This window comes from Mastigoproctus giganteus, chromosome 2, assembly GCF_048544385.1.
Source record: "Mastigoproctus giganteus isolate SK-2022 chromosome 2, ASM4854438v1, whole genome shotgun sequence".
Lineage (NCBI taxonomy): Eukaryota > Metazoa > Arthropoda > Arachnida > Uropygi > Thelyphonidae > Mastigoproctus > Mastigoproctus giganteus.
Window position 1 is genome coordinate 17,394,750 of NC_143576.1, and position 26,071 is coordinate 17,420,820.

At 35.8% G+C, this 26,071-nt stretch overlaps 1 protein-coding gene across 1 annotated transcript in view; it reads right to left on the reverse strand.

Moving 5' to 3' along the window:
* The window catches only part of LOC150089189 (transmembrane protein 33-like), a 108,931-nt gene that overhangs the window by 2,569 nt on the left and 80,291 nt on the right, over positions 1 to 26,071 (reverse strand). Inside the window, exon 7 of the mRNA XM_090389712.1 lies at positions 9,977 to 10,060. Coding sequence (XP_090245838.1) covers positions 9,977 to 10,060 — 84 coding nt within the window. The remainder of the gene's footprint in view (positions 1 to 9,976; positions 10,061 to 26,071) is intronic.

The following is a 26,071-nucleotide window of genomic DNA, read 5'->3' on the forward strand; positions in this document are numbered from 1 at the left end:
ATCCGTGGGGTATTACAAGCTACATGTAAGGATGTTGTTGTTGTTGTCGTCATTTGGTTTTTAGGAGCATTAGCAACTAAGGCCATATTGCTCAGGGATATGCGGTGGTCATTCCCTGACCTTTCCGCATCCTCCATATTTGGTGGTCACGGGCTCAAACCCCTGTCTAATCAAGAAGCATGTGCTACGAAATGCTGCTCCTGCCCACCCGGCTATGGAGGCGCCTGCTACATGTAAGGAAGACTGCAGCAATACGGGACATAAAATGAATTACAGTGCATTGAGTTCAGTCTTATTTAAAGCTTATTTAAAGGAGTAATTCAGGCCATCTCATTTTCGCATAAGTACCATAGCAAACTGAGTGTGGTTATGCATAATTTAAGTCATGCTGGTGACTCACTGAAGTTACTGAATAAACATTCAATAAATAAAATTAAATAATGAATAAATAAATTCCAATAATTTATTCAACTTGAATGGAATATTGGCATATTGCTAAATAAATATTTCAGACTTTTTTTTTTTTATCTGACCATAGTCTTACTCAAAACTTGATATATTAAATTATCATTAAGCTTCTTTTAGGACTCATGGGGTTCAATAACTGTTGGTTGATCTGATGTATTACATATACCATGGAAAACAGCAATTACACTGATATTCATAAATTGATTTCTTATTTTCTTTTATTTATTTTATTAAAATAAAAGAAAAAAATAAAAAACCCAGAGAAATGAATTATTACAGTATGTCATACTATTTGCAACAATTACAATTATGATAAGCAAGTCTGAATTGTCCAAGTAATGAAAACAATTTTAGAAACATAAGTAAATAATGAATGGATTGTATCTTATTACTGACATACCATTGTGTTACTTGTTACTAATAAATTTCCTTTGCATTATGGGCAAGTATGAAGACAATTCATACTTGCCCATATGGTAAAAAATAAAGACTTCCAACCAAAGTCACTGGCATATCATCTTGATAACGATGCATGCATCACATTTTATTTTATTTATTGCATATTTCTTAAGTTTACTGTATTAAAAACTGTTATGTACTACATTCATTAGCAATTACAGATTTCTGCAATGAATTTATACTTCTGACAAATGCATAAATTTAAACAAGTGGTTAGGAGATACCCTATGACAGTCCTAACATTTATTCATTTATCAGAGAGGATTTTAAGTATCCAATTCTCTCAATTATCGATCAATCAGGTGATAGTATCCTCATGGTAGATGCTTCCCACAATATGGTGCTCATTCTGGTAGTCGGTCAATAGCTTTTAACCAACCCAACAAACTTTTAAATATTGAATTTTTCTAGCAGGGATAAGGAGGTGATTATCCCTTTGTCTCACATCTGGTGAGTATGGGCTTGGCACACCCAGGGTCCTGAGCTGGATATCATCATTCTTCCCTTTCTTGGCGATTCCTTTCTACTTTCTCTCTCTCTCTCAGGGTAATATGGAAATTTTTTTTTCGCTGGTGCAGCATAAGCCTCGGGCTTCCTTGCACCATATGGCTAATAATAATAATAATAAGGCAATGGTCAGGCCACACCTTGAGTACTGTATACAAATCTGGAGGCCTCATTTTAAGTAAGATGTAGAACTGCTGGAATGAGTACAGCAAAGGGCAACAAGATTGGTGAGAGGAACAAAGGGTTGCTCTTATCAAGAAAGGCTTAAGTTCTGCAAACTGCAGCATCTGGAGACTAAGCACCTGCAAGGTGATATGACCGAGGTTTATAAGGCCTTGAATAGTTTGAGCAAGCTCAATGCTGATGGGATTCTTCTTGCTGAGATTATGCACTTGAGGGGGCATAAATTCAAATTGAGGAAAGACAGTTGTAGAATAGATGTGTGAAATTTGCCTTTAGCTAGCAATTGGTTGATTGCTGGAACAAATTTCCATCTGTTGTTGTGGACATTGATAGCTTAAATAAATCCAAGGATGAACTGGACAAACATTTGGAGCAAATGGATGGGTGAAATTTTTGGCTGGTGCTGTATAAGCTTGTTTTCTTGCATCATATGCCACTAATAAGGGAAGTCAGCTGGGACCTGAAAACATTTTTGCTATAGTGTAATTTCCACCAAAATGGTATTTGTTTAACATTATTTTATTGCTCTATCTGCAGTTTTATCAAGTGTTTTGGCTACCACTGCTAAAAGAGTGAAGGTTGAAACATGCACATGGATCACTTATCACATTCGAGAAGCACTAGCCTATGGGTCATCTCCACCCATCATATATCATAATCCAAAAATCATGTGGTGGAAGTGTTCTGTTACTGTAATTCTTTAATGATGATACACCATGTATTATCCCCTTCCAACTTTTTAACTCCTAATATCATCAAAATCTGATGAGAAGTGAGATGGATGGTGGTGTCAACCAATTTTTTGGGTCTGACTCATGTCTATAAATCACTAACTACTTGTATTAATAGCTGAAAATTTGCATACATGAATAGCTACATTTCCTGCCAACAGGATGTGTGAAAATATAAGCTTATATCATCACATAGCCAGATGGCAGAAAATACAAGTATCCCAATTATGCACATTTAAAAAAATGGGCCAAAATGACTTACTCTAATAAGATCATTGTCAATGTAATCAGTTAATGAGGACAATGGCAGAAATGTAACATGATGAATTATTAAAAAATTATTATACAACTAGCGCAATTTACTAAATAAAACTGAAACAAGTTACAAACATAAATTAAACAAAACTGAACTAAGGATTTTGTCCAGAAGTACATATTGTCAAACAATTCTGCCCAAACACAACAGGAAGGATCATATGTCAAGAGATGCACTTGAAGGATCCTTTGCAAGGATTGTGGGGAAAATTTTTCACAGCTTGCCCTACCCTAACTGGTAAAAGAATTTACTGAATAAAAAAGGTATTCATTTGATCAGAGGAGGTGCAAATGTCTTTGTTGAAGTCAGACACATTAAGGGTTCAAAGGATACTAAGTGGGAGGGGATTAGAGGATCTACTGGTAGCTTAGTGGATGCATCAAAGTTATACTTGCATCCTCCTTGGGAGCAATTGTGAATGCCTGAGTATAACACTTGCCTGGGGAAAGACACTGTAAATGGCACTTCAACCAATAAAACTTAAGCAACTACCCTTATACAATTAGAATAACTGTGTAAGGGTAAGGATACACAATGCATATATACTAATGCAAGTTAATAAATAAACCAAATGAATGAGTTACTGGTCAAGTTTTCTAAAATTGATATTTTAGGACTAACTGAGACATGGCATACCATGATTCATCATTGTCAATCTCAGGTTGGCACCTGAGATTGGCAACAAGGAATTTCATTATCAAAATTATATGCTCAAGAGAATTAGAGTGAGAGATATAGGGGCAGGGTAGGTTACGCACCTTAACAAAAGCAGACTGAAGGCAGTCAGATTGTTATTGGAGTGCAATCAAACCCAGGCAGATGTAGAATCAATGTGAGTTATCTGATGAAAATATAAAGTTGATACTGAAAGTTGAAAGTAAAGTTGATCAGAATATGATAAATACCCCTTTAGACAAGTGAAATGGGCAAAAAACAGTTAATACAGCATTATGGAGGGACTTTACTGAACGGAATTCTTGGCGATAAACTAAGTGGGGACAACTTTTTAACAACTCTGACAGTCACTGACCATAATGTCATACAAGTTAGGTAATATACACATGTTAAATTTCAGGCATATTCAATTATCAAAACAATGTACCTCAGAGGTTTAAACTTTTTATTTTGATCCCAGGTTCACCAAAAGATCCCTCACTGCATGATGGGGAGCTGCGAGGTGGAATCTGTGTAGCATTGTTTTTTTTTTTTTTTTGGGAGGAAGGTAATATAGTTAACTTGTTGACAAGAAATTTTGTCATTTCGAAATTTTGCTCAAAGGATCAGAGATACAGAATCAGAAATGGATTTGAAACTCCCCAAGAACCAAGAAGACTGAAAATATGGTTCCCATCCAAGTTTTCCTTCTCAAGTAATGCCAAAAAAATACTTTCATTTATTGTATATACAGAATTTTGTGCGAAGGAGAGGAAGGCAGAGGGGTGTGCTATGGAACTGCAACTGGTCTTAAAGCTTCCAAGGGACCTACAAAACATATCTGAATCTGATATCTACACACAACTTTTCCTTCTCAAATGATAGTCAAACATCCAAAAATATATTTTCTTTGGGGATGTGTATGGCAGAGCTATCAAATCTGAATTGATCCAAAAATCTTGAAAATTTGGTACTGATCTGACTTTTGCTTATCAAGCACCAAAACATACTTATACATAAACTTACTTATACATAAAGATAATCAAAATTTTATTTTAAAAAAATTGCATATTTCTACTGGTGCAGTTTTAATGAAATTTGAAATGGTGTAGCAAATATAATATTTTAAGAAAGTCCATCCACCGGGAATCAAACTGTTGAATGTGGAAGATCAGACAGACACATGCATATATGGTGAAAAAATGGGCACTTTGCACAAATATGAAGACATCTAAAAATGGGTAATTACCAAGGCAATTTTTTCAATGGCAAAAGTGACCGCTTCAATTTTTAAGAGAGGGGACTATAACAGGTTAAGGAAGTTCTTAGATTCTATCAATTGGAGTGGCAGTTTCAAGTTGCTAAATCTGTGACCCATAACTGCCAATGGCCTTAGAATGAGCTGTGAAACATTAGATGAAGAACTTTGGAATACACAAAAAACTCAGAGAAAATCCCAAGAAAATTTTCTTTGATAGACTCTAATGGGATTCACATTCAACTTTTCCCAAATGGATGGTAGGTGATCAATCTAACAATCATAGAGACTGGAAGAATGTACAAAGAAATAATCTCACATATAGGTGGTAAGCCAATGATACAAATCAACAGCTGGTATCAACTCTTCCACAAGTGAATTTCCACACACTGTGCAAGTCAGTTCAACAGTTTTTTTTTTTTTTTTGTTTCTGAGAAAAATATAAGTTAGGAAAAATTTTAAAGCTACATAAATACAAGAAGTTAGTTAACATACACAGTGCATTACATTTCAAGCACATTCGATTTTTTTTCCCTAAATTTATGATTTTATTTTTTTCTAAAATTAACAGAAGTGAAGAGTAAATATAGTTCTCCTTTTCTATTAATTACTAAGCTTACAGCTTTATAGAACATTTAATAAAACTCCACAGCTTCATGTTCTTTAAACTTAATCATCTGGTTTAATTTCGACTGTATAAAATTTATTAGTCTCTCCCACAGATTTTTAATTTTGTTTCTCTCTGTGTGTGTATATATATATTTCTTCACAAGCAACACCACATGCATGAGTCTTACCTAACAAAATACACAAGCACACAGACTGTCTAAAGCTAATAATAATGAATTAAAACTGTATTTAATTTATGAATTTTTTTCCATATAATTTGTAGAGAAAAAAGAAATATTAATTGCCACATTTTAATGAAATTTGGCTTAGCTCGACAAAATTTTTTAACAAACCCAAATAAAAAATTTCATGAAACTCCATTCACTGAGAGTTCCTCTGTTACATGCGGTTGGATGGAAGGACAGACATGTGTGTGTGTGCGTGTTTTATTATTTCATGTTTTCTATTATTACAACAAATTAACCTTATTTATGACTGGCCTCCGTAGCCAAGTGGGCAGGAGCGGGAGTGCAGTAGCACACGCTCTTTGAGTAGACCGGGGTTCAAGCCCCTGACTGCTGAATACAGTCGATCTGCCAACCCGCACTGGACCAGCGTGGCAGATTATGGTCCATTTCCCTCAGCATGAATTGTTGAGGAGGCTTCCATCCTGCAGTGGGTTGATAATGGCTGCACTTCACTTTTACTTTTTATGATATATTTTATTTTTAAGTTGGTGCTATTGAAATGTGGCGTTAATGCTATTGGTATAGTTAACAATTAAACATTATATGCACATTATATAACTTAGTTCTTCAGCGCAGGGTCCTATATAATTTAGGATCTGTTTTTTTTTTTTAACTGTGGGTGCACTTATAACAAAGTTGCATGCAAATGCAACCTAAAAATTTAGAGCTGAACAACAGGAGACTTTAGAGTTGAACAACAGGAGAGATTCCTGTCAAAATAAAATCAAAATCAGGAGTCTATAAAAAAAAAATAAACACTACTTTTTTTTATGCAGTAATATCCTTTATATTTATATATATAAATTTAGTTTCAGTTTCAACTTCTGGATTGCAATTCCAGAGAACTTCTTCAATTTAGGCTTATGTAAACCCATAAACTAAAATCTCGTTGAAAGGGTACACTTCCCTACACCAATTTTTGGAACTATCATGAATATGAAAATGGCCACTATTACTTTTGATTACAATTAGTAAATAGTAGCTTGTTTGTAGAGCTGAGATAGTCTGTACATATACAGAAGTAAAAAAACAGTACACGTACACACACACGTACACACACACACACACACACGCACACACACACACACACACACACACACACACACACACACACACACACACACACACACACACACACACACACACACACAAGGTGGTTGAACAATTTCATGTTATTCATACAGATATGAAAGTCTGTTTTAATAATTTGGCTTCTTACATAGAAGGTAAGAAGGCAAAGGAGGATAATTTATCATTTATCATTCAAGAGATAAGAGCATCCTTAAAAGGCACTACAGGTGACCAGATTGGTAACTCTAAAAAAAATAATTGAATGAATTGTAGAATAAAAATATTGCAGTATACATTCATGTGGTCAGTGTAAGTAGTTACACGAGAGATGGGCACTTCAGTGTATTCTAAGCTGAAAAACGATAAAAGACGTACTTTGAAACCATACCTTGGAGGTCTTTGAAATTAATTTTAGTAGATTTTTTTTTGAGTAATTTAGATAGCACACTAATTAAAGTTTAATATCTTTGTGCTATGTAAGTTTAATCATATACATTCACAGTGACTCAAGGTATAATTCAAAATATAAAGGTTCAAATTCTAAATCAAATCAGCCTAAAATTAAAATGATCCGTCTCTTTCAAATAATTAGCCATTTGTGCTAAAATTATGCCCAAACTATATCTGAGCAATGTAATACATAAATTAAATTGTAATGTAATCAGCTAATGAAGTCTCAAATTAAAAATTCTTATAATAAAGGAGGCAGCAAAGGAAGTAAGCAAACCCTTAGCCATAATTATGAGAGCTTCTTTGGACTCGGGGGAGGTACCCATGGACTGGAGATGTGCAAATGTGACCCAAATTCACAAAGGAGGATCAAAGGTCGACACAAGTAATTGTAGATCTGTTAGTTTAACTTCTGTTACAGGAAAATTAACGGAGGCACTGGTTAAAGAAGCACTGCAGAATCATCTAGACAAGACTTCAGTTATTGCTCAGATACAGCATGGTTTTGTTAAGGGAAAGTCTTGCCTGACCAATTTGATTGGATACTATAATGTGGTCACAAAGGAACTGGATGCAGGGAATAACTTTGATATCATATATTTAGATCTTAGAAAGGCTTTTGATACTGTTGCACATGGAAGACTGCTGAACAAATTGGAGCAGTGTGGCAATGGAGACAAATTGCTGCTATGGATAAAGGGATGGTTGAGTGGGAGAAGACAGAGAGTGATAATCAATGGACACTGCTCATCGTGGACTAATGTTATTAGTGGAGTCCTTCAGGGTTCAGTGTTGGGTCCATTGTTGTTTTCTGTATTTATAAATGATATTGATGATGGTATATCAAGCTTAATGTTCAAGTTTGCAGACAAAACGAAGGTTGGCAGGGTTGTTAAGGACACTAGTGACAGTACGCTGCTGCAACAGGATCTAGAAAAGTTGAGCAGATGGGTTGAGAGGTGGCAAATGAAGTTTAACATTGACAAATGTAAAGTACAACATATGGGAAGCAGTAACTCCAGAGTGACGTATCAACTCTGTGGTACTACACTGACAGTGGTAGAGAATGAAAAGGACCTGGGGGTAGTTGTGCAGGCAGATATGAAGTTTTCTGAGCAGTGCAGATGGTCTACAAAAGTAGCTCATAGTGTCTTGTCAATGATATACAGGAATTTCTCTAGCAGGGATAAGGAGGTGATTATCCCCTTGTATAAGGCAAAAGTCAGGCCACACCTTGAGTACTGTATACAGGTCTGGAGGCCTCATTTTAAGAAGGATGTAGAGCTGTTGGAACGAATACAGAGAAGGGCAACAAGATTAGTGAATGGAACAAAGGGTTGCTCTTACAAAGAAAGGCTTAAATTTTGCAAATTACAGTGTCTGGAGACTAGGCACCTGCGAGGTGATCTGATTGAGGTGTATAAAGCCTTGAATGGTTTGAGCATGCTCAATGCTGATGGGATTTTTCCTCTTGCTCAGAATAATCACCTGAGAGGGCATAAATTCAAACTGAAGAAAGACAGATGTAGGATAGACAAGCAGAAGTTTGCCTTTAGCCAGCAGGTAGTTGGAACAGACTTCCATCCTTTGTTGTGGAAGTTGAGAGCCTAAATAAATTTAAGGCTGAGCTGGACGGGTATTTGGAACGAATGGAGGAGTGAAATGGGAGCAGGGTTTTTTTTTGTTTTTTTTTGGCTGATGCTGCATAAGCTTGCTTTCTTGCATCATATGCCTCTACTGATGCTAATATCAAACAAAAAACTGCTAAATACAACAAGTTTGAAAGGTGATAACTGCTACTTGCAACCTAGTAATTAAAATAAACCAAATTAAAAACCAATGGTTAATTTTAATTGGTTAATTTAAGTAGTAGTTAACACCTCTGAAGTGCAACTTGTTGCATTTTAAACATGGTATAAGGGTGTTTAATTTAAAGTTCTTAGATGTAAAGTATGTTTTTAATGAGTCTAATCTCAACCACAAAAAATAAATGTACATGGAAATTTCCACATTTATTCAATTATGATTTTAAAATAACATCACAATTTAACAGCATGACAACAATTTGAAGGTGCTTCACAAAAACTGTGGGGGGGAACTGTCTTTATTAAGTCTTAATGAAGTTCTTTCTTTGTTAAGACACCTTTGAATACTCCACTTCCCTTATAAACAGTAGTCATAAATAGTTCCTTACTACATATGTTGTGAAACTGCTATGAATTCCTGTGAATAAAAATTTGTTTTATGCAATTTCCAGATACATGTCTGGATGCTATGACTATCAAAACATCCAAACATGAAAATATGAATCAAGTCGTGAATGGTACTTTCACTCTTAAGAGTCAGGTTGAACACTGTTGTTTTTAGTAAGGCAGCTATGGCTATGAAGAACTAAAATATTGTCTGTTAATCTCTAGTCAGCATTTCTATTTATAGGAAAAAATAAAAACACCACACAACTCTTGCCTCAGACAGGTTAAGTGGAAAGAAAAAAAGCTCATGAAATTTTCAATCTCAATAGTTCCTATTGAAGCTATTTCCACACAATGTTGAAGTGTTGAACTGAAGCTATTTCCACACAGTGTTGAAGAACAGCAATTACAGGCAACAGTGTAATATTCTTTATGCTTGGCTACTGTAGCCTAAGAGAGCTGAAGTATTAAGAAGCACATTAAACTAGATAACTTGTAAAATAAACTTTTAGTTCATTCAATAACATTTTCCAAACAGCATATCTAATATCTGACTTGCTCAATATATCTATTACAAAAAAAAAAAAAAAAAGTTTTATCATTAAATTATGAAGTTGAGGATGCTACTGAAATACATGGATCTTTCTAAATATATTTATCTTGCCTTTCATAAATTTTTTATAAAATATTAATTGTTAAATTTAACCACAGACAAATTCCTCATTATTATCCATTCCTTCATTATTCACACTGTTTTTATAATAAATCTATTACCAAAAATTGTACCTTTTAAAAGTTTTACTGTTTCTATATGCAGAAATGAATCATACCTAGTATAAGGATTCCTTTTTGAATGACATCTCAAAATCAAAAAACGAAAATAAATGAAAGGTGTTAAGGGGTTCCCTTTTCCTCTGAAATTATAAACAATGAATTATAATATCAATGAATAAACAATGAAAAATGAATCATTATCTCATACCAGAATAATATTACAGCAAACACTCACTTTTGCAGACCTCAATTTAACAGATGATAGCAATGAATGGCATTCACACTGTCTGTATATTTAACCTGGTGATGGAAATATTTTTACAATAAAGCAGAGTACCAGTGAACCAAAATTTTCCTTACCATACCCTCCATCAGCCAACCATGGTCAAACATCAGTATGGAGTCATCTGAAACACCAATAATACTGAAGAGTTCTTCAAACTCTGAATAAGCTTTAATCAGCTTCCATTATCACTAACCAACAAAGCAGAATGTAGCTCTTCTACTCCACATAACAATTTTAGTCAAAGAAAGTATTACAATATTTAATGTTTTTTTTTAAATTTCATATTGCAGCTTTTTTTTTTTAATGGAAACTTCAGACTATATGTATTTGTTTAAAGTTTAATGGGAAATCAGATTTAGCAGATGGTCTTACCCCCCCCCCTTATAGTGGGGGGGTATAGATACTGGCTTTCTGAAGATTGGGTGGGGAGAAATCTATATTGAAATAAACACTGGAAAATAATTTAAATCTTAAGTAAAGTGAAGATTATAAATTCCAGGTAGCAGTACTACTATTGTTTCAACACACTAGCTTTATTCACTGCACTGATGATGGAATCTCATCCTGTTACCAAAGAGTTTCAAAATAATCAAATCAGGTATTCAGACAATAAAACAAAAACTTGAGATGAGGCAGCCAGATTAACAAAATCAAAATGGTGTCAGTCCGGTAGTCTCATGCCACATACATTGCACTAAAAGGCTCAATGTAAACCAGCAACATGGTCATCACTGACTGTTAGAACATCATTTTCCTATTTATTCTAACAGAGCTCCAGATATGAGGCAAAATACCAGTATAATGCAAAAGGAAGGAAAGTAATACAAGATAGTAATCACAGGAAAGAAACACAGTGAAAGTTAATTATGTTAAATATAGGAAAAGTCCAGTAAAGGTGAGTGAATTGTATCTATGAAAAATTTTGCTGTCCCAAGTGCATTAAACTGCAGCAATTAATTGATTTCTCTCATGCATCCTTTTGCAAATATTAATTTTAAACATTTTTGATGCTCTTTAACATATTATATAATGTTTTTATCTTTTTATAGAAACAAGTCAATGGAGCTTAGAAAAGTATGGCCAAATGTTATGTGACTTGATTTTCTATTTACACTTTGTGGATTAGAAAGCCAATGGTTATAAATGTGAACACGTTAAGTGGAGCAAATGTGCAAGAAAAGGGCGATACTTGCTAAAAATTCTATTGCAGTTACTTTCCATAGGAAAACATGTAAAGTTTACTGGAATGGAAAAGAAAGATGCAGATTTACATGATGCAGCATTTGTATAAAGGATATCACATCATCTATATTTTATTATCCTATTATTTGTTATGAAATGTTTAACTAATCATATCAAGTACAGCAATACCCCGCATAGCACTGATAATTGGCACCGAAACTATTCCATGTCATGTGAAACCATGCTGATTGAGGTATAATTATAATGGGTTTTAATTGAATGTGTAACAGAGAAACAGTCTACAAACAAATTATAATAAATCTATAAACAATTTGCACTTGATAGCTAATTAAAAGGATTTGAAATTTAAAACAACATTGCAAAAAGTTTATTAATGAACAGGTAACATCATGAGAGATGAGAAAAAAAGCTTTAAAAAAAGCGGTTGTTTATTTAGGTATTTCAATAATGAAGTCTGGTGAAGCCGTCTCTTCTTTTTCTCAGGATACAAGGATACAAGTCTTTATAGCATCAAATCCCATCTTGTAAAATTTGCCGTATCTTGATGCTATATTCAACATTCGGATCTTTATTCTTAATCACCTCGTAGGCCAAGTCAACCCCCAAAAAGCTTTCTCCAGTTCTTCTGCTGAAAATTGTTTTGGTGGCACTTCAAGTGTTATCCACTTCAGAATTGTTTTCCTCTTCTGCATATGCATTTTGCTCGTCAATTTCAAGGAGAGTTGCATCATCTAAGTCACATGTGAGTCAATGCAGTCAAGTACATTAGCCGTGTCCAAAGTTTCAAATCCCAAGTCTTTTACAACCTTCACAATGTCTTCAGAAATTATTTGAACTTGCGATTCAAAACAAGTGAAATCATTTACCAAACGGGGCAAAACATGCTGCCAAACAGAATGCATGTTGTTGGCAGTGATTTCTAGCCAAGATGCAGATATATTTTCGATCATATTTAAAGGGGTAAAAAATAAATTTTGAAATGAATAGTTTGAAAAACTATCATGTCGTCTTGTCAGGATGGAATTAAGAATACCGAACACTGTTGCACATTGCTGTTGTTGTTATTTAGGAGCATTAGCAACTAAGGCCACATTGCTCCGGGGATATGTGGTGGTCATTCCTGACCTTGCCGCATCCTCCGTATTTGGTGGTCACGGGCTCGAACCCCGGTCTGATCAAGAAGCGTGTGCTACGCACTGCTGCTCCTGTCCACCTGGCTACGGAGGCGCCATTGCACATTGCAGTCTGTACTGCAATGTGCAACAGACTGCTTTAATTGCAGTCTGTACTACAAATAAGTTTAAGTCAAAAATTTACTGTACATATTAAAACTCATTCAATAGCCTAGACAGGTACTATACACATATGCTGCGTTGTCGTCGCCGGGTACTATACATAAGTGCTGCATTGTCGTAGCCAGGTACTATACATACGACAATGCAGCATATATGTATAGTACCTGTCTAGGCTATTGAATGAGTTTTAATATGTACAGTAAATTTTTCGACTTAAACTTAATTGAAAACCATGTTATAGTGAAACCCATGCTGTTTGAAGCCATGCTAAGCGAGGTATTGCTGTATATGATTAATAACAACCACATTTTATGCTTAACCCATTCACAAGTATGAACACAGATCTACATTTTTCACTTGGGCTGTCGGGAGTATGTACTATATATATTTTTCAAGTATCTTTCAAATAATGTGTCTGTTTATGTACAAATTGTCTTAATTTTTTTTCTTTATGTGCTACCCCCTCATCTGTATTTCCAACTAACAGTAGACACATCAGTGCTTAACAGTGATTCTTCAAGACAACAGACTTCTATGATGGTCAAAAAAAGTGGCAGTTATGTTTTAATGCAGTAAAATGCTAGGACTTACATGTGTGGGAAAGCACACCCCAAATAACTTGTACACTTTGTGGGTTGAATTAAAAACAGCAGAGGAAGAAAATGATTTGGGACTCACAATAACAATGACATGAAGTTACAGTGTATACAGGTGGCAAGAAAGGCCTGTGGTGTCACTGTATAAAGCAACTGTAAGACTACCCTTGGCCTACTGTGTCCAAGTGTGGAGACTTCAACCAAAGAAAAAGACTGAGCATCTTAAGAGGGAACGAAGATGGGCAATCTGCAAAATGGATCTTGTACAAGAAGACTGAATAAGTCTTCTTGTACAGGATCCAAATACAGAGCAGAGCAGAGAGACAACCTTACAACAGACCTGATTAAACTCTATGAGGCTCTGAGAAAGGATAGTAAAATGAATGAAATCAAAATTTTTACTGCTATAAACAATACCAGAACTAGAGACCATAAATTCAAATTATAAGGAAAGAGATTTATTCGAATTGTGGAAAGTTTTCTACTAATCAGCAAGTTGTTAATTACTGGAATACATTACCTCAGTAATTAGCGGAGGCTGGCGGCTTGCGAAAATTCAAAGGTCAGCTGGACAGCTACCTGTGTGTAGAGAGAGAGAGAGAGAGAGAGAGAGAGAGAGAGAGAGAGAGTGTGTGTTTGGAATAACAATGTATAATAGTTTTTCATTAATTTTTTTTAAAGTTAGCTATGCAATGTAGGGTTTAACATACATTAGCATTAGTAGAAGCATATGATGCAAGAAACAAGTTTATATAGAATCAACCAAAAAAAAAAAAAAAAAAACCCTTCCCATTTCACACATCCATTCACTCCAAAAGTTTGTCTAGTTCAACCTTGAATTTATGTAAGCTGTCAACTTCCACGACAGATGAAAGTTTGTTCCAGCAACCAACCACCCACTGGCTAAAGGCAAATTTCCGGACATCGATTCTACAACTGTCTTTACTCAATTTGAATTTCTGCTCCCTCAGGTGAGAATCTGAGCAAGAGGAAGAATCCCATCAGAACTGAGCTTGCTCAAACCATTCAAGGCTTGTTATTTGGTTTTTTTAGGAGCATTAGCAACTAAGGCCATATTGCTCCGGGATATGCGGTGGTCATTCCCTGACCTTTCCGTATCCTCCGTATTTGGTGGTGACGGGCTCGAACCCCGGTATAATCAAGAAGCGTGTGCTACGCACTGCTGCTGCTGCTCCTTCCCACCTGGCTACGGAGGCGCCCCATTCAAGGCCTTATACACCTCAATCATATTACCTCGCAGGTGCCTAGTCTCCAGATGCTGCAATTTGCAGAACTTAAGCCTTTCCTTGTAAGAGCAACCCTTTCTTCCACTCACTCACTAATCTTATTGCCCTCCTCTGTAGTCATTCTAGTAGCTCAACACTTTTCCTAAAATGAGGCCTCCATACCTGTATGCACTACTCAAGGTGTGGCCTGACCATTGCCTTATACAAGGGAATAATCACCTCTTTATCCCTGCTCACAAAATTTCTTTATTTAATTGACAAGACCCCATGAGCTACTCTTGCAGCCTGTCTGCAATGCTCAGAAAATTTAATATCTGACTGAACAATTATTTAGGTCTTTTTCATTCTCCACTACCCTGAGTGCAATACCACACAGTTGGTACATTACTCTGGAGTTACTGCTAACCACATGCAGTACTTTGCATTTGTCAATGTTAAGCTTCAATTGCCACCTCTCAGCGCATCAGCTCACTTTTCTAAATCCTGTTGCAGTAGCATACAGTCCTTACTGTCATTAACAACACTACCAACCTTCATATCGTCTGCAAACTTGGACATTAACTCTGATATATTCATCAATATCATTGATAAATATAAAAAACTGAAGAAAACAACAATGGGCCCAACAGTAATGTCCACAAATAACATTAGTCTACGAAGATCAGTGTCCATTGATTACCACTCTCTGTTGTCTCTCACTCAACCATCCCTTTATCCACTGTAGCAACTTACCCTTAATGCTATACCAACTCCAATTTGCACAGCAGTCTTCCAAGTGCAACAGCTTTCCTGAAATTCAAGTTATGATATGAAAATTATTTTTTCATCCAGTTCCTTTGTGACCACATCATAGTATCCAATCAAACTGGTCACACAAGACCTCCCTTTAATAAACCCATGCTGTGTCTTAACTATTACTGCAGTCTTGTCTAGATGATCCTGCAATGCTCCTTTAACAAGTGACTCCATTATTTTCCCAGGAGCACAAGTTAAACTAAAAGGGCTGACATCTGGTGAGTATGGACTTGGCACACCCAGGGTCCTGAGCTGGATATCATCACTCTTCTCTCCCTTAGTGATACCCTTCTAATTTTGACACACACTCACACTCTCTCTCTCTCTCTCTCTCTCGGTAACTCAGGAATTTTTTGGCTAGTGTAGCATAAGCCTCAGGCTTCCTTGCGCCATATAGCTAATAATAACAGGCCTACAATTACTTGTGTCACCTTTCGAACCCACTTTGTGAATTAGTGATACATTTGCACACTTCCAGTCCATGGGGACCCTGAGTCCAAAGATGCTCTATAATCACAGCTAAGGCCCTGCTTACTTCCTCTGCTGCCTCCTTTAATATAACTGGTTAGATCCCATCCACCCCAGGTGCCTTTCTAATGTTTAACTTCAACAATTTCTCCTCCAGTTTGCTCTCAGTTATTACAAAATCATTTAGATCCCTGTTAGAGTTTAATAAGCTTCTTGCCACCCCTTCCTTACAGAATTCCTCATGTGTGAATGTAGATACAAAATACTCATTCAAGTTGTCAGCTACCTGAGCAGAATCATCAGCAATTGAACCATCGATATTAAGTGGGCCAATCTGATTTATCCCCTTCCTTCTAGAGTTTACATAAGTAAAGAAGTCTCTGCTGGGTTTTTTTTGCATCCTTTGCCAAAGATTTCTCATAATCTGCCTTCACTTGCCTAACCTCCTTTGCAACTTGATTACAGACCAGCTTATATCTACAATAGGCTTATGTGTCTCCTGATAATTTATATGCATCCCATGCATTTTTCTTCTCTGCCATGAGTCTCATTAGTTCATCTGACTTTCATTCAGGCCTAAACCTTGAGCAGTATTTCTTAGTTGGAACAAAAAACCTAGTAACTTCCAAGATTACTTCCTTGAATGCTTCCCATTTAGAATTTGCCGTTGGTAACATCATCAGTTGGTCCCACTGTATAGAACTTAAAAACTGTTTGAGACCACTGTAGTCACCTCTACAAAAGCAAAAACCATCCCTTTACCCCTGATGGTAGTTACATATTTGAGTAAATCCCCCATCAATACATTGTGATCACTGCCACCTATTACTTCCTTTATCTGTAGAGTCTTAATGCATGAATAATCACTGCTGATAATCAGATCAAGAGTATTACTCCATCTGGTTGCCTCTCAAACAGGCTGCTGTCGAAAACAATCATCCAATAAATTCACAAAAGTCTTGCTAGTGTGCAAGTGACCAACCCACAAGTTCCAGCCTATATCTGGGAAGTTAAAATCCCCCATTATAAGACAATCTGATCTACTGCGTTTGTTGTACTTTCAGAGTTATTTAGCTTATAACATGCTCCTATTTCCAATTTTGGTTTCCCAGGGCTCATATCATGCCAAAATGACTCAACATTGCTTCCTTTCTTTCCTGTCCATCCTTCCTTTCTATCCTGTCCATCCTTTCTATATACATTGTATTCCCCAAATTCCAATTCTGCATTCCTTATATCTGTGTGACACCACGTCTCTGATATCCCAGCAATATCTGCCTTTCGCGTCTTGACCAGTGCTTCAAATTCATTAAATTTATTTACTATACTCCTAGCATTGGCATACATGCAAGTATACATGCACCTGTTCTTACTCTTAGTTACCCTAACACAGACCATGTATTTATTTGTTCCATGATGACTCTCCCAGCAGGCCTCAAAATTCCGAGCACCTCACTTTCCACGCTGCTCATTCCAATAGAAGCAGTGCAACAATCACTTTCACGTCTGCCTGTGGCTACTGTTAATCTATTAGTCTGTGAATCCCCCAAAGGTAGCAGTTTTCTGACCCACCTAGCACTGTCTTGATAGCATCAGCAAATATTCTTTCACCCTTTCTATTTAAGTGTATCCCACCTCTTTCCAACAGTCTCATTGTTGGAAAATGTGCTTGCCTTGTCAGCTTTAATTATTAATTCATGTTTGGGTTCTTGGTTAGGTAATTTCAGCTTCTAACTGCCATGCCCATAAGATAAAGCAGATGGTGCAGCAACAGTTTGAGTCATATACCTTGTTCAACATTCTGCATTAACGACTTCAATTTTTAATTTTCTATAATTAAATCCAACATCATCTTTACTACTTGCCCCACTTAAGTATAATTTTTAGGGAAGCAATATTTATTCTTTAATATATAATGATTCTTCAGGTAAAAACAGACTATTTCCTCTAATCAAGTCAATTCTTTCCTGGTGAATTTATTCTTCTGCTCCCCCCTCCTTCCTCCTCAATTGGTTCCTCGTGCAGTGGAGCATTCAGATTCTTCAAACCATTCCTTGTTTCAAGGCAGCTGGTATGAACTTAAAAGAAGAAGGCTGAAAGTTCTTATTTCTTAAATGTGTATTGGTCTTCCAGAGACAAGTATGATAAAATCAAAAATGTAATTATTCATCAATTTAATAAAAATATAGGCACACAGCACAATACAACAGGGTTGAAAACCTACTGGATACATGAAGGATAGAAAAAACCAAAGTACTTAAAGAAGGTACCAAAGAAGCACCAGGAAGTTCAAGGGCTCCCGTTTGATTAGTACTAATATCTTGATCCTCCATCACCCAACAGTTCAAAAGTAGCAAAACTGATACACACAGCCTTAATTTTGTAATCACTGGACATAACTATAAAATGATAGTGCCAATAGAAAGAGCACGCTGAGTTATACAAGTTATACAATCACAAAAGTCCAAGATCACACAGCAGCAAGCTGTAAGCAAGCCCCAACAGCCTCTATAATACAATTCCTATGGCAACATGGTAGTCTGACCCATAGGAAGAAGTGTTATGTCCAATCAATGAAAGCTTGGGAACCCCCCACCAAATAAGATGAAATTTTTATCACAAGCCCTATGTTCCTTTATCCAATGATACCATTTGTTGGTTTGACAAACTCTTTAATCCAAAGTTTTTGGCATTTTGGCAGGAGCTCAAAAATGCACATCCACTCACTTCAAAACACCAGTAAAGGTGTTTTGAAGTGTGTGCGACATTTGAAAAGTTTGTCTGAGTATGAAAGAGTAGTGGTACAGTGTTAAAAATTTCTGTACATTAAGTACAGAAATACACTTGAACTGATAAAATAAAAATAATATTTTAAGTGCAGAATTTCTCTGCATAAGTACAGAAATTCTGCACTTCAAATAGTAACCCATCAAATTTCATTCAGTTTCAATAATGTATTTTTTAAATTACAGATCCTGAAGTCAACAAATCTGCATAGATGAGAAAAGACTGGCAAAAATTAGCCACCAATTAGTCTTCCAAACTTTGGGAAAAATAGTTACTAGTGGCAAAGGCAATTCTGGAAGATATGATTAGAGGATGCTACTTCCCATTCCATAGTTAAGAAGAGGGCAGCAGAATTTAAACAATGGAGAGAGGGCCTAGAAAATGACCCATGCTGTGAAAAACCTGCAACATCCATCACTCCAGAAGTTTTGATAATGAGTGTGTATGATCCTGTGATGAGTGATCAACGAGTGACAGTTCAATACATTGCCAAAGTTATGGGCATCTCATCTGAACACATGTACCGCATAATAACAAAAGTTCTTACTATGAAAACGTACTGTCAGCACAAGGTGCCCAAAATTGCTGACAGCAGATAAAAAATGAACAAGAATTGTTGTCAAGTGAACATTTGCATATCTTTTCAAGGTTTATGGCCATGGATGAGATGTGGGTAGGTACATCAATTTCAGCCTGAGACAAAAAAAAAGCAGTCCAAACACCGGAAACAGCTCATTCCCCCTCCAAAGAAATCCAAGTCAATTCCTTCTGCTGGCAAAGTGATGGCTTTTATTTGAGATTCTGATTGAATGTTGCTAGTGGATTACCTTCAGAAAGGCCAGAGAGTCGCAGAGGCATATTACACAGACCTTGTGAGACATTTGGGTGAAAACATCAAAGACAAATACCAAGGAAAACTCTGCATAGGAGTCTTGATCCATCAGGACCACATGCCTGCTCAAAAATCTCTCATTGCCATAGCTGCACTGCATGAGTACAGCTTTGAAACTTTGGAACATCCTCCATATTCATCAGATCTAGCACCATCAGACCTTCATCTATTTCTTAATTTGAAAAAATACCTGGCCAGCATCCATTTTCCCACTGACATCACTGCTGCACTGCAGTGGATACATTTCTGGATGCTTAAGATTAAAAACTTTCTTCACAGCTGGAATTAATGAATTGCAGCATCAGCGGAAAAAGTGCATTAACTTCAAAAGGAATATGTTGACAAATAACATGTTACCAGACTCCTTGAAATTGGGGGGGAAAAAAAAAAAAAAAAAAAAAGCACATCTATATACAGTATTCACAAGACAAACTTCTTACCTTTTGCAGATTTTACATACATGGAAAAGCTGTACATGTCTTCTGAAATTTTACATTTATTTGTTTAGCATCTTACTGAAAAACATTCTTAACTGGCTTTTGCAAGTAATATGAAATGACTGCACATAACAGGGAACAATGATATTCAGTTTTTCTATTGTGCAATGTAGACTAAGACAGCACATCTGACAGGCAATTCGTTAATGAAAATAAACAGAAATTGGAAATTTTTTTTAAAAATTTGAATTGTTACATAGTTTTATTAATTTTGTGAAAAGAAAAGCATGGAGAAAAACAGTTTTTACAAAAAGACAAAGAACCTCTTCATCATCAGCAAGGATCAAATCAGTAAAAAGGATGGCTTCTCTTTCATAAATCTAAAGAGTTAGCAACTCTGTAATAATAAGACAGCAAGAATTCATAATTTATATAGTGATATATTAAAAAAAAAAAATGCTTTTCAAAATGCAAAGACATCCAAATACACACTGCTTAAACTGAAAACAGCTGTGTTCTGTGAATCCACCACACTGCCCATCCATTCCTCCAAAAAAAAATCACAGTAACAATGTCTAATTCTTCAGCTACAATATACAGTATATGGATAACCTATATCTCTCTATTAAGTTCAGGAGCACAGGTTTTGAGAACAAGTGGTGAAATATCATCAGGACTTGGAGCTTTGTTAGCATTGAGATTGTTTAAAATCCTTCTGACTTCCTATTGACAGAAGTTTTCATCCTAGCGATATTTATTTGAGCCAATGGGAGAAGAGGGCGGGGCAATTACGTCACTCACTACAAATGTGCAGGTAAATAACTACATTTTTGTCTTCCATTGAAAGACAACTGCCTCAATAACGTTCACCAACCACGTGCACGAGATTGGTAAAAGTTACTGATGTTCCATTGCAATGTCAGCTGAAAAAGGGACCCAATATAGTTTGTGTATCTGTAAATATTTTAGTCCTGCTCTTTCGGATGCAACAATATTCCTCATGCATTATGGAACACAAAGCAAAAGGCCTTTTTCTAAGTGACCTATGTAAATGCAGGTAAATAATTACATACTGATATTTATTCCACCTTGAGAATGCCACGGTGGTGGGGTAGCTAATGGGAGAAGAGGGATGCAGGTCACGTGGTACAAGTAGGTGGGGCAATTGCGACACTGCAAATGCACAGGTAAATAATTACATAGGTCATTTCCTGATTAGATATCGATCATAGTGTTTGGGTAAGATGCCACCTGTGGTTTCCCGCATCTGCACCATCAGTACCCTTGTGATGGATACAGAACCTCTGTAAAAGCCAGAAAAATGTTGTGTGTGTTGCATGTGCCATTTAGTGTTAGGTTCTGTTGTTTCTGCTGACTTCTTGGCTGCAGGGCCCTAGTGGGTCTTCATGTTGCCTGCCACCACCACTGGGAGGTGAGCCAAACTGTTCACAGTATTCTGGCTGCTCTCCATCAGGGGTCGCCTAAGCTTCCTGATGGAGAACGAGAGAAAAAAAAAGCATAAGCAAGGGAGATAGTTGAAGGGTGGGAATAAAAAGGGGGAGGAAGAACATCAGTGAATTTCGACAGGTTTGTCTTTTAGGTAGAAAAGAACTGACTTACTCCATCATATCTCTACGTTTTACGTAGAAAAGCATGCACGGGGGATGGCAAAGCCCCCTAGTGAGACATTAAAGAAATAATAATTTCCAAACCCATCCACTGGGAAGTCAACCTGTTACATACAGACAAACAGATGGACACAGACAGTCATAGTGAAGCCACCTAAAACTCAAATACCATAACTGATATAGCAGATAACAAAAACTATTTAATGAACATGAAAAATATAATTCTGTATTCTTTCTGTTCTTGAATAAACACACACTTTTTTTTTTTACTTGCTTTCCTGAAATTTTCCTGAAATTTCCAGTTCCTTTCATTCACCTGGGGGAAAAAACTCCTTAGGGAAGAGTTTTTCGCCTTTCTAGTCCAATCCTAATGGAAAGAGACAGAGAGAACGAAATAAAAATACTCTTTTGATGGGGGGGGGGGGGGGAGGCCAGGAGATTGTCAAAGGTCCACAAATGTAACTTTCACATCAGAGATGCTGAAGTTCTAGCAAGTCAGTTTCATCGCGGACTCGAAAGTTCTAAGTCTATTTCTTTATTGCATTCAGTTTCACAACAGATGCTAAAGTTCTAATAAGTCAGCATCATCGTAGGATGCCTAAGTTCGGATTAGTCCGATTTTTGTCCCGTGTGCATTCGATAAAAAACCCTCTTTGCTTTACTGTAATTGTTTTACAAAACAATAATTTGCAATAATCCCTCTGGAAATAGCCAGTGAACTGCATTATACATTTCAAACATCGCTGTATAGCTTGTCCTTGAATACAAATGACTACGGTTACTTTCCTTTGAGTGACCGCCTTGTACAGATGTTTTATTGTGGACACTTCCTTCCAGTCAGTAAAATCATTAGTAGTCTTCCTTTCTTATACCTATATAGTAATTCATTATGTTGTGGAAAACCGTTTTTGCTCCTAATTGATGTTTTATTGTGGACACTTCCTTCCAGTCAGTAAAATCATTAGTAGTCATCCTTTCTTATACCTATAAAGTAATTCGTTATGTTGTGGGAAACCGTTTTTGCTCCTAATTGATGTTTTATTGTGGACACTTCCTTCCAGTCAGTAAAATCATTAGTAGTCGTCCTTTATTATACCTATAAAGTAATTCGTTATGTGGGGGGAAACCGTTTTTGCTCCTAATTGAAGTAGCACTTGCGAATTTTGCCGAAGTCGATTATCGGCACACATTGAAAATTAGGACAGTAAAAGAGTTGATAATTGGTGCCATTGGTGGGCAGCATTCTGACAAACAAATTTTCTGTTTATACTCCGGGACGACCCCGGTCAGAGGAGATCCCAAAATAGAGAGAGAGAGAATACAAGAAACCGCACCGCATTTAGCAGTCACCGGCTTGATTGTGTGAAATTGCACTCTGCCTAAAACCACAGTAAAACAAGAGAAGTGATGGGGAGAAAATCTATTTTTCAGCGGGGTTTATCTTTTTATTGCAGCTCAGAACAGCGTTATGGCCATGGATAGTGAATTTATTCGGCTTCTGTACTAAAACTGAATTTCTCCCTTTGCGATGACATCATAACAGGAAAGTTATGATGTCATCGCAAAGGAATGTTATGATGTCATCGCAAAAGCATCATAACAGGAAAGCTTAACAGGAAAATATCTTCTAAGAATACTTTTTGAGCAGCCCGTGATTCGTAATCTGTTAGCTTTGTATTGTTAGAAATATTGCAGTTTTGTGAACAATACACATTTCAAGAAACAACCCATTATTACAGTATACATATATATCTTTTTTTTTTTTTTTTCCCTTTAGCATTTTCGAAGTGGCGATTTCACCAGTTTATAACTCAGCTCTAAATAGAAATATTTTCTTGAAATTCCATTATAAGATCAAATATATATCCAGGAAACTGCTGTTCCCTAAAAACAATTACAATAAAGCAAACTTTTTTTTTTTTTTTTTAATCAAATGCGCATTGCAATGTTATCAGTTTTACACCAGTTTTTCTCGTTTCTAAAAGATGAATTTCCCTGATTTTCTGTCAGTAGGCGAACTACACATTGAAGAAAGGAAATACGATCTTTTCGCCTTTCAAAAAACAGTTGTCGCTACTGTTCCACTTATTCCTTGTTATGTCAACTAACAGTTTAGCTCCCGACTGTGTTATGTTTATTTTCCTTCTCGATGTGACATAACCACCGTTGGCACTCTCTCGATGTAGCTGTATCTAGGAAGTTTCTCTTGTAACTCCAACGGTTTTTCTCATAACTCAGCATTTATAGCCAAAGTAGCTTATGTGCCATCAAACCCACATAAACTCTCACAACTCGCTCCACGAAAACAAACTCCCACTCCAAAACAAACAAACGAATCAAGTATCGTGTTTCATAAGCCATAGGTTAATTAGGGTGGGTTTAGAAAAATAACAGAAAAAGGCCTAAAACAATACACACTTGATGTCACATTTTTGTCATTTGCGTGAAATTCAATAGAAATTTTTGAAAATTGAAGTGAGAAAATCGAAGAAAACAGTTCTGGCTTCACCTATAGCGAATTTCAGCTGTGTCCATAGAGTAAAAATTATAGAGATTTACTAGTTGACCTTTCAACTTGGCCCACTGGACCCCAGGATATAAAAATACGGTTAAAGCAATCATTTACTGTAGAACTATAAGTACTACAGTAAATCATCATAAAATGACAACAGTAATTTTTAAAAAATTGCAACTTAAGTGAATTGCATGACTAATTTTCATTTGCAATATTTAAAAGTTTATCAAATAATTTAGCAAGCATAGAGATGGGATTACAATCAAAACTTCACTCAGTTGGGGGGGGGGGGGAAAGGTGGAATAAAACTAAGGTCTTAGCACATTAATACCTTATCAATAATCTATACTTAACTTAGAAAAAAACGCCTGTTGGTTTGTATACTGACATGATTATGATATGTAATACAATGAATCATCAGTAAGTTTTTATTGCATACCAATAAAAACAATAAGTTTAATTCTGTTGTGTACAAAATGCCATTTTTCTAACTTATTTCTCACATGAATACTAAGCTAGGAAAAGAGCATTTCATTTGTCATAATAGTGGCATTTAGTTTGACTGTTCCACCCTTTATGTAAAGGATTTACAAAAAATCTGTTTCTGAAGACATTTTTATTTACATAAGTATTACATTAAATTTAGATTAAAAATCTGTAGAAATTTCATAAAAAGCTACACAAAAAGGTAAAACTTTTAAAATTATTATTTATAACTTTCCTTCATGCATATATTTCGATATCTTTGAAATTAATATTTTTAGTGTTAAACATTCAATGGATAAAACTGCCAATGCATTCAGTCAATCTTTCTGACATTTCACAAAGCATAATAATAAACAACAGATACTAGAAATAAATGGTAAAATCTACAATGATATAAAATGATATAATAATGATTGACATGTAGTAGACTACACTGAACTGAACAGTGATTCTGTTATTACATGGCATCATTCAACACCTTTCAGTTCTCAGTGGAGTGGATTGTTTAAAAACAAATTAACACAGCTGATTGTTTCTGAAAGTATTGAATTCTAACCTTAGCATTCAGCTGTATTTTTCAAAATACACTAATCTGACCCAAAACATTTTTATTCCACACTAATAACTACAAATACTATATTTTCATATCTTTGTTTCAAAATATAGTGCAATATGAGTAATCAAAATCTCTTTACCTGACTAGCTATTATACCATGCCATGCTCCAAGTTACTTCAGCAATGCTACTGGCCCATTCTATGCACATGCATAATTTCTTAGTATCCAACAAGGCTGCTTTATATAGCCTAGTACTGACAAACAAAGTAGGAAAAATTTTTTTCTTGTATGTATGGTAGTCAAACACTCTGAAGTCTTGCCAGAGCTATTGGCATATTGGCAGCAACATCTAATCTGTCTACCTATACTCCTTATGACATTACCACTCACAAAAGTGTGTTCATCAATCTGGATCTTCTTCCTGTATTGTATGCAGTAATCAAAGTCTAAAAAAAAGGCATCAAATTTATGTCCCTAAGATTCTTATAACACTTGGTTGACTCATTTTCAGTTCTCATGAACACTGTCCTGTTGACTTTTGCACAGAACATTCAAATGCATTCATGGCAACTTCAACATTTGTAGTACTTTTTGATGTCCTTTTCCTCCCACTGCTTATCTTACTGATATTGCATGGAGTTTCACATTCCTTAAATTTATCATGCAGACAGGTTATTGTTAGACAAGTACACACCCTTATTTTATATTGTCTTTCCCACGCACACTAAACCTCTACAACATTTTCATATTTCCAGTACCAATTAAGAATCTCCCTTTCATCAAAACTTAATTACATGTTCTCTATCATTTCTATGGTTTCAGCCAATCTGAAAAAAAGAAATAATACAAATCAGTCATCTAATTCGCAATTATGGATTGTTAAATGTGCTATTTTAACTTGTGCTATGTGTGTGTGTGAGAGAGCATGCAAGTTTTTAATCTCTATGTATAAAGAATAT